Source organism: Zea mays, chromosome 7 (genome assembly GCF_902167145.1).
Source record: "Zea mays cultivar B73 chromosome 7, Zm-B73-REFERENCE-NAM-5.0, whole genome shotgun sequence".
Lineage (NCBI taxonomy): Eukaryota > Viridiplantae > Streptophyta > Magnoliopsida > Poales > Poaceae > Zea > Zea mays.
The window spans coordinates 147,647,158-147,656,158 of record NC_050102.1 but is presented as its reverse complement, the minus strand read 5'-3'; the positions used below and the strand labels follow the sequence as shown (position 1 = coordinate 147,656,158).

The 9,001-nt window shown below is 47.1% G+C and overlaps 1 protein-coding gene across 1 annotated transcript; it reads left to right on the top strand.

Moving 5' to 3' along the window:
- The first annotated feature begins 3,831 nt into the window (after positions 1-3,831).
- LOC103633052 (protein DETOXIFICATION 49) lies at positions 3,832-5,868 on the top strand. Its single transcript, XM_008654737.4, has one exon. It carries the CDS (start codon positions 3,938-3,940, stop codon positions 5,657-5,659), a length of 1,722 nt encoding a protein of 573 aa, XP_008652959.1. The 5' UTR covers positions 3,832-3,937; the 3' UTR covers positions 5,660-5,868.
- The last annotated feature ends 3,133 nt before the right edge of the window (positions 5,869-9,001 follow it).

Below are 9,001 nucleotides of genomic sequence, written 5' to 3'. Positions count from 1 at the left end.
AAACTTTAACCACACGTCTTATTCAAAATATTTATTCAAAAATATAAATTTTAAGTTAAGCAAAAACTATCTCAAGTGATAAAACAAATCACAAAAATATAAAATGATAACTCATTATTTTTTGAATACGACAAGTGGTCAAAGTTTTTTTTAAAAGTCAATGGTGTCATATATTTATGAATGAATGGAGTACCTTATATAAAGCACCACTTTAAACATTGCAACAGCTACACAAACAAAAGCACCCAGAACCATCTCACCTTTTAAAGCAAGGGACGAGATCAGTTTAAGTCTTTTCTTTGTCTTACTCACTCAAATCTAATGGTCTAGCTTATTTGGATCATCCCTCCCTCATTAGGGATGACAATTTTACCCACGGGTTCGGATATCGGGTACGGGTACGAGCACGAAATTTGACCCGCATGTCTTGCCCGAACCTGACCTGTAGTAAAATCGTGTCGGGTACGGATTTGATTTCTTACCCGCGAGTACCTAACGAATATCCGAAAATAGTGATTTTAGATTTTCGACCTGCCAGTACACTAGCTAGCTGTCCATCCTTGGCAGCTCATCCTACTGCCATCCCTCCCTGTGTGCTAATTATTCTCATCTGGTTCTATTACTAATGCCAGTACGTTTGATAAAGTGATAGTACATAGTACTAGTGCTAGCTAGTACAAGTACTCGAGCTAGGAGAGTGTTACTACACCAGACGACTATGCTAGCTACTCTCTGATCCCGACGAATTGGAAGTTTATCACCAAAAAAAAGTAGCAACACACATCTAGGGCTATATCTGCACGACTTCAATGTGCAACAACATTATGTGCCTCCGGTGATCATGGTGATGTGCGACACTCAGAAATGCACTAGACTTCATTTAGGGAGAATGCACCAAACTGCTATACCCGATGGGTACCCGATATCCGTCCGATACCCGATAGGTACGGACACAGGTACAAAATTTTACCTATGGGTATAGTAATGGGCGGATATAGATAATCCCCGCGGGTATGGTCGCGAGTGGGTATTTACTCTACCCGATCCAAACCCGACCCATTGCCATCCCTATCCCTCATCAATCACGCTCCCCCCACAATCCACTCACATGGTCAACGGTGCCGAGACCACAGTTGGCGGTGGCATACGGGTTAGAGGTGGCGCGCGCGATGTCGACCATCAGGGTAGAGCACACTGGAGTGCAGTGTGGGGGACTCGAGGCTTGTCCCATTCAGGTGCACGATGTTACCGAGGGTGACGACATTGGGGGAAGTTCCTGTGGACAGTGGCAGCGGCGATAATGGTGAACCCATGGCGCAGCGTTGACGATGATGTCGTCGTAGTGGCCAGAGTTGTCGGTGAAGCATACGACGGAGATGACGTGGATGGCTATGTGGAGGCAGCCGAGTGCGCGTGACGGGCTCGTAGAAGAGACTTGGTGTTGTCCGTCGACGAGGGGTGCATCCTGGCCAAAGAAGATGGAGATAAAGTCAGTATTGTCATGGATGGACTCGAAACCCGCAAGGGCAGCGGCGATGCACTTCGCCAACTAGCAACTGTCATAGGTGGGACACCACCATTGGTAGTGCTAGTGGTATAGATGAAGAGGCAGGCATAGGGCTCGAAGCTGCCCACGGCAGAGAGCATGTGATGTCGTGGCCCTCGGTGTCGAGCGTGTGATGTCGTGGCCCTCGGTGTCGAGCGTTTGATTGGTGTCCACCACGATCGGGTTGCTGAGCAGCATGTTCCTGTTGAAGAACCTGGCGCCAATAAGCTTGCGGTTGCAAGCGACACCATGGTTGATGGAGTCCTGGTAGGAACCCTTCCAATGTGCTGGCACTGACACCTTGTTGTCGACTGTCATCATCTCGGTCTTGGAAGAGCATTTTTACTAGTGCAGAGAAAAGTTTCAACATTTGTATTTTATAATATATTAGTTAAAAAATATAGTGTACTATAAAATTTATTTTTTAAAAATTTCTTTATTCTAAATTATAAAACTTTTTAGCTTTTACAAATACATGATTAGCTCTTGATGTCTATATAAATATACATTATGATAGGATATAAAATTAATACTTATAATTATAACAGATGGAGTATTTGTATATAATGATACTTATTGCGAATCATAAATATTAGTACATTTTAATAAAAAATTAGTTATTTTTATATTAATTTTATTATAACATATGAAGTATTTTGTATAAACTTAGTTGGTACCAATAATTATTTTAAAAGTTTATCGAAATTTAGGACTAGGAGAAAACAAAAACAGTTACAGAGATACGAAAACGAAATCGGTAGAAAAAATCGAGAACATGAACGAAAACAGTTTTAGTTTCTCTCTACCGTTTTTAAAATTTACTATATTTATTCGATATTTTCTACCTATAACAATTTGGTTTTTTAGAAAAAATATTAAATCTTAAATTAATCTTTGTAAATTTATAATAAATTCATCTTAACTTAAAAAAATGAAAATAATTTTGTTATTTTTCTAAAATCAAGGTCTATATAATGGCACAAAGTTTAGATTTATTTGAAACTTTTATTGCTCTTATTTATAGTTTCTTACTAATTGTTACTCTCGGTACATATATTCATAGTTCGCATGATACTTATCAGGAGGACACCAATTATGTTGATTACGTCAAATAGTAGAGTATAATAAGAATGTAGGTGACATGTCATCATACACATATTGATTTTATAGCCATATGCTACTATGTTCGCTAGTGCTTTATCTAATTATATGATGATTTCGTTACTTGTACATTATCTTATATTGAATGTGACATCCTTACTTTGTGTTTTAATGTTTTATACATTATTACTTATATTATGATGGGTCAAGTTATATGCTTGTTCTATGCTCTATAGTTTGATGTGTGATATTGTCATCATACACATATTGATGTGTTTTCAATCGAATAGTTTCGTGTTTTGTGAGGTACCGAGTTATGGATTCCTAACTATATGTATGTGTGCTCAGTGCTAATCGCTTGTTTCTGTGAATGATGTATTACTTTAATACTGTGTGAATTATGCTTTCATCCTTTACGAATTTATGACTATTTATATATTATTACTAATTTCTATATGGATGTATGACTTGTGTGAATTATTTTAAGTCAACTGTGAGTATATGTTACAATTATTACTGATCGTATTTTAGATTTTGATCCTGACCGGTGTATTTTTTGTATCGAATTTCTATTTTCGATGATTTCGAATTAATAATGTCGTTTCTGTTTCTGAAGCTATCGTTTCTTTTACTTTTTTTAGAAAAAAAATATGAAAATGGGAATAGTTCTGGTCACCGACCGTTTTCATGCATACACCAATGGGGCTCAGCTTTGGAGTGCGATTGCTAATCGTCACGTAGCATAATGGAGGCGCTGAGTTCGATTGAAGCTTTAAGAACCGAGGAAAGCAGTACATGGACAACAGTTTTTGTTGCTATCGTCACAAAACCCCTCTTTTTTTGCACGTGCGACATCAAGTCGCGCTGATGAATTAGTTGAGATAATGCTTTGCAGCTTTGGTGTATTCGAGTAGAGTACATGCACGGTGTTTTTTGTACTGCTAGTCCTAGTCGGTACGGACCTCTTCTTTTCTTTTTCACACGTTACTAGTAGCAACAAGTTTAGAGTTTGTCGTGTCCTTATTGCGTCCTAGCTGGATCACTCTGCCCTGTGGGCCAAGCGAGCAATCTCCTCGATTTACAATGAACCATTTTCCCGTTGGGCCCATGGAAAATCCAAAAGATAAGAATGTCATACGCTGCAAGCCTGCAAGCATCTATATAAACACTGGCAATGCCAGCTCCCGTCGATGCCACCACAACAGCACACAGACGTGTGGCCCCTCTGCAGCAAAAACCAGAGGCCGCGGCAGGCACGGACGCTTCACGCGCAGGCCGCGGACTAGCGCCATGGCGACGTGCCGGTGCCCCGAGCCGGCGCAATGCCATCACAGGCCGCTCCTCTCGACGGCCAAGGGCTACCCTAAGCTGCACGACCGCCCAAGGCCGGCGCCCGGCAGCGTCCTCGCCGAGGTGGCCGCCATCCTCTGCCTCACCGGGCCAATGGCCGGCGCGGGGATCCTGTTCTACATGCGCTCCCTCGTGTCCATGGTGTTCCTCGGCCGCCTCGGCCAGCTGCCCCTCGCCGGCGGCTCCCTCGCGCTCGGCTTCGCCAACATCACCGGCTATTCCGTCCTCTCCGGCCTCGCCGGCGGGATGGACCCGGTCTGCGGCCAGGCGTTCGGCGCGGGGCGGACGGACCTCCTCCGCACCGCACTCCGGCGCACTGTTCTGCTGCTCCTGGCCGCGTCCGTGCCCATCGCCATGCTCTGGGTGGCCATGAACCGGGTCCTCGTCTCCGCGGGGCAGGACCCTGACATTGCGGCCACGGCGTACGCCTACATCCTCTGCTGCCTCCCCGACCTCGTGCTGCAGTGCTTCCTCCACCCGATCCGTATCTACCTGCGCGCGCAGTCCGTCACGCTGCCGCTCACCTACGGCGCCGCCGCCGCGCTGCTCCTCCACGTGCCCATCAACTTCCTCCTCGTCAGCGTCCTCGGCCTCGGCGTCCGTGGCGTCGCGCTCGGCGGGGTCTGGACCAACCTCAACTTCTTGCTGTTCCTCGTGGCGTACGTCTACCTCCGCGGAATGTACGGCACCCATGACGATGACGGCGCCAAGAAGGGCGCGTCCGTGGCGGCGCCACCAGCCGAGGAGGTGGAGGAGGAGGGCGCCAAGGAGTGGTGGAGCCTGGTGAGGCTGTGCGCGCACAGCTGCATGTCCGTCTGCTTGGAGTGGTGGTGGTACGAGATCATGGTGCTCCTCTGTGGCGTGCTCATCGACCCCAAGGCCGCGGTGGCTTCCATGGGGGTGCTCATACAGACCACGTCGCTGATATACATCTTCCCGCACTCGCTCGGCTGCGCCGTGTCCACGCGAGTCGGGCACGAGCTGGGCGCCCGGAGGCCGGAGCGCGCGCGCCTCGTCGCGCGCGTCGGGCTCGGCCTGGGCGCCGCGCTCGGCCTCGTGGCCTGCGCATTCGCCGTGTCCGTGCGGGGCGTCTGGGCACGGATGTTCACCACCGACGAGGCCATCCTGAAGCTGGCGGCGGCAGCGCTACCGCTGCTCGGCATGGCCGAACTGGGGAACTGCCCGCAGACGGCCGGCTGCGGGGTGCTGCGCGGCAGCGCGAGGCCCGGGAAGGCGGCGAGGATCAACGTCTCGGCGTTCTACGGCGTGGGCATGCCCGTGGCGCTGGCGCTGGCGTTCTGGGCCCCCGGGCTGGACTTCCGCGGGATGTGGGGCGGCATGCTGGCCGCGCAGCTCGTCTGCGCCGCGCTCATGCTGCGCGCCGTGCTCGGCACCGACTGGGCGGAGCAGACGGAGCGCGCCCGCCAGCTCACCGGCGGGCGCGGCGACGGCTTTGACGTCGTCGGCATTGTCGACGAGGACAAAACAAGCCATGCAGAAGCGGCCAAAGCAGAGGTCGGGAACACATTGTTCATAGTGGCGGATTGCGTGATTGCGTCTAGCGGCGACGGAACCAGGACCCGATTCATGGATGATTTGCATCCTCGATTCATTAGATATAGGTTTTCTTTTTTCTTTATTAGTTTTTTTTCCTTTTTGTAATTTTAACCGACCTTTTTGGGGGATTTGTAGCAATACAAAGTTTCAACCTCCCTCCATTGTTAGTTTCTTTTTCCCTCTTTTAAACGAGAGTGAGAGTGAGAGTGAAGACTGAAGACTGAAGGGAGAGTTTACAATGAAAAAGGGTGAGTGTCCCGCTGTACAAATTAAAGGCATTTCCAACTAGATTCCAGAACAATTGCCAAACAAAATTTTGCTACTCAAAGTGACCAAATGGACTCCGGGACCTGAATGTTCCGATCTCTACTAGTGGAAATCGCATTTGTTTAATCCTACAGGATTTCATTATTAATGCTGTATGATTTAACTGTCATTATCTTTGCCATGTGCGAACAAGAATATTTTGGCCTTAAGTGGTGTACTGCCCCTGTCTCAGACTCAGCTTATTTGTTTCCCTGATGCCTATTGTGTCCCAAACAGAAGAAACAAAGTCACATTGCCTCTCTGGTACATCTTCTTTCGGAACACCTTTATTTTTTCCATTAGTTTATTTTTTAAAAGGGTTCCTTTTATTTATGTACACTGTACGTTTACAGCTCATAGAGCTGCTTCCTGGTGCTAGCGTATAAGATAATTGCACAAATGAAATTCCAAATGCGAATTCTGTCCACGCGCCCACGGATTACAAGAGAGATTCGGTAAGAGGTCATGCTAGTTTTCAGTGGGTGGATTTCAGGGATTCTAGGAACTTGTAGTACCAGACTAGTACGATTATAATACAACCAATGGTTCTACTACAGGTCTACAGTCTAGAGAGGATTCTTGGAACTCAATAAATCGTTCGATCCAAGGTGAATTCGGCAATCGGTAGAGCACTAATCATGTTTAAATTTATTCTCTTTCTTAAATGTTCCTAAAATATCAAATCTATTTTCCTTTACGATGTGAAATTACCTAATATATCGAACAATTGCATGGTGTTGACGCTTTTTTGGAGCGCCAAATACTCAAGAAGAACCGGCGGCGGTGCTCTCTGGTCAGGCGCGGACGGTCCGCGGCACGGAGCCGGACGGTCCTCGACCTGGCGCGAGGCGGCGGTGCTTTCTGGTCAGGCGCGGACGGTCCGCGGCCTGGGGCCGGACGGTCCGCGACCTGGTGCAGGAGCTTGGATCCTCTGCCTGACGGCCGGACGGTCCGCGCCCTGAGGCCGGACGGTCCGCGCGTGCGCAGGGGCGGCGGAAGTCGCCGGCGGCGGCCTAGATCTCGCTCCCGGGAGGGACCCCGTCGGGGAGGAGAGATCCTAGGGGTTGTCTAGGCTCGGGCAGGCCGACCTAGACTCCTCTAATCGACGTAGAGTCGAGGAGAGGCGGAGAATTTGGGGATCGAGAGGCTAAACCTAAACTAGACTAGAACTACTCCTAGGATAAAATGCGAAATAGAAGTTGTATTGATTCGATTGTTGATTACAAATCGGCCGTAGACCTCTCTATTTATAGAGGAGGGGGGCTGGACCCTTTACACAACTGATTCCGAGCTAATCCCGCGAATATAGCTAACAACTGTAGCACAAAACTCAGAACCCTAATCTGCTCTGCGCACGCGCGGACCGTCCGGCCCACAGGCGTGGACCGTCCGGACCGCGGACCGTCCGGCCTCAGGGCCGGACAGTCCGCCGGCTCATTTCTGCTTCGAACATATGCCCCCCTGCCTTTTGGTGGAGCTGGGCGAACCAAAAGCAACTAACTCAATGTGATCACATCGGTTTTCTTAGGCATCTTGCCACATACTAGGATGGTACTGTTTGAGGAAACGTCCATTCAAAGCCTTAGGTAAATCCTTGCCTTGTAATGTTTGTAGTAAATAAGCGTTACCAGACATCACCTGTTTCACTTTATAAGGACCCTCCCAGCTTGGCGACCATTTCCCGAACTTTCGGTCTTTATTCCTTAGAGGCAGAATGGTCTTCCACACCAAGTCTCCTACTTGAAATGATTTTGCTTTGACCTTCTTGTTGTAGGCCCTGGCTACCATGATCTTGTCCTATTCTATTGCTCCCAAAGCTATCATCCTCTTGTCGGTCACCTCATCAATATTATCCATCATTGAATTATAATAATCAGTAGCAGTTAGATCATTTTGTCTGGCAAACCTGACAGCATTCAAACTTATTTCCACAGGTAACACTGCTTCCTGCCCATAGACAAGCTCAAAAGGAGATACTTTAGTAGCACTATGTTTAGATATTCTATGAGCCCATAAAGCTTCAGACAAAATCTTATGCCAATGTTTAGGATTATCAGATACCTTCTTCTTTATCAAATTAATCAACGTCCTATTACTAGACTCGGCCTGTCCATTGGCCTGAGCATAATATGGAGACGAATTAAGCAGCTTAATTTTGTATAATTCAGCAAATTCACGTACCTCCTTTGACATAAAAGAAGTACCTTGGTCTGTAGTTAAGGTCTGGGGAATGCCGAATCTATGAATAATATGCTCAGTTATAAACTCAATTACCTCCTTGTGTGTCATGTTCTTTAGAGCAACGGCTTCAGTCCATTTGGTGAAGTAGTCAGTGGCAACTAACACAAACCGATGCCCCTTTGATGATGAAGGATGAATTTCTCCAATAAAGTCTAATCCCTATCCTCTGAACGGCCAAGGCTTGATGATAGGATGTAATTCGGCTGCAGGGACTAACTGTAGGTCGCCGAATTTTTGACACACTTGGCAACCCTTGTAGTACTTGAAACAATCAGCTATCATACTAGGCCAATAAAAACCAGACCTTCGCAACAACCACTTCATCTTTGGAGCTGATTGATGAGTACCACAAATTCCTTCATGTACTTCGGCCATGGCTAATATAGCATCATCTGGGCCCAAGCACTTAAGCAGGATATCATTGACTGTTCGGCGGTAAAGTTCATCACTCATCAAAACATACTTGAAAGCTGTTCGCCGAATGTTCTTATCTGTCCTGATATTGGGATTTCGTAGATAATTAAGTATAGGTGTCCTCCAATCACTTGCATCGGCCTCATTGTCAGCCGAATTGATCAAAAGAACATTTCTGGTAACCCCGGACGGTCCGGCGTCATCACGCGGACGGTCCGCGACCTGGGAATTTGGCTTTGCACCGGTTATCAGATTTTCAGTTTTGTGAAACTTTCCTCTTTTTATCCGATAACCTGATGCCTCTTGTGCCAAATCGTTAGCTCTATGATTCTCAACTCTAGAGATATGCCGAATACTGAATTCGTCAAAAGAATGAATTATGTTCCAACATTTCTCAAGGTAACTATTTAGAGTACCATCAAAACATTGATATTCTTCTAACACTTGTTGGACAACCAGCTGAGAATCACCAAATACCTTCACATG

Coding starts and splice junctions, on each gene's coding strand:
- LOC103633052 (XM_008654737.4), top strand. CDS start 3,938: ATGGCGACGTGCCGGTGCCCCGAGCCGGCGCAATGCCATCACAGGCCG.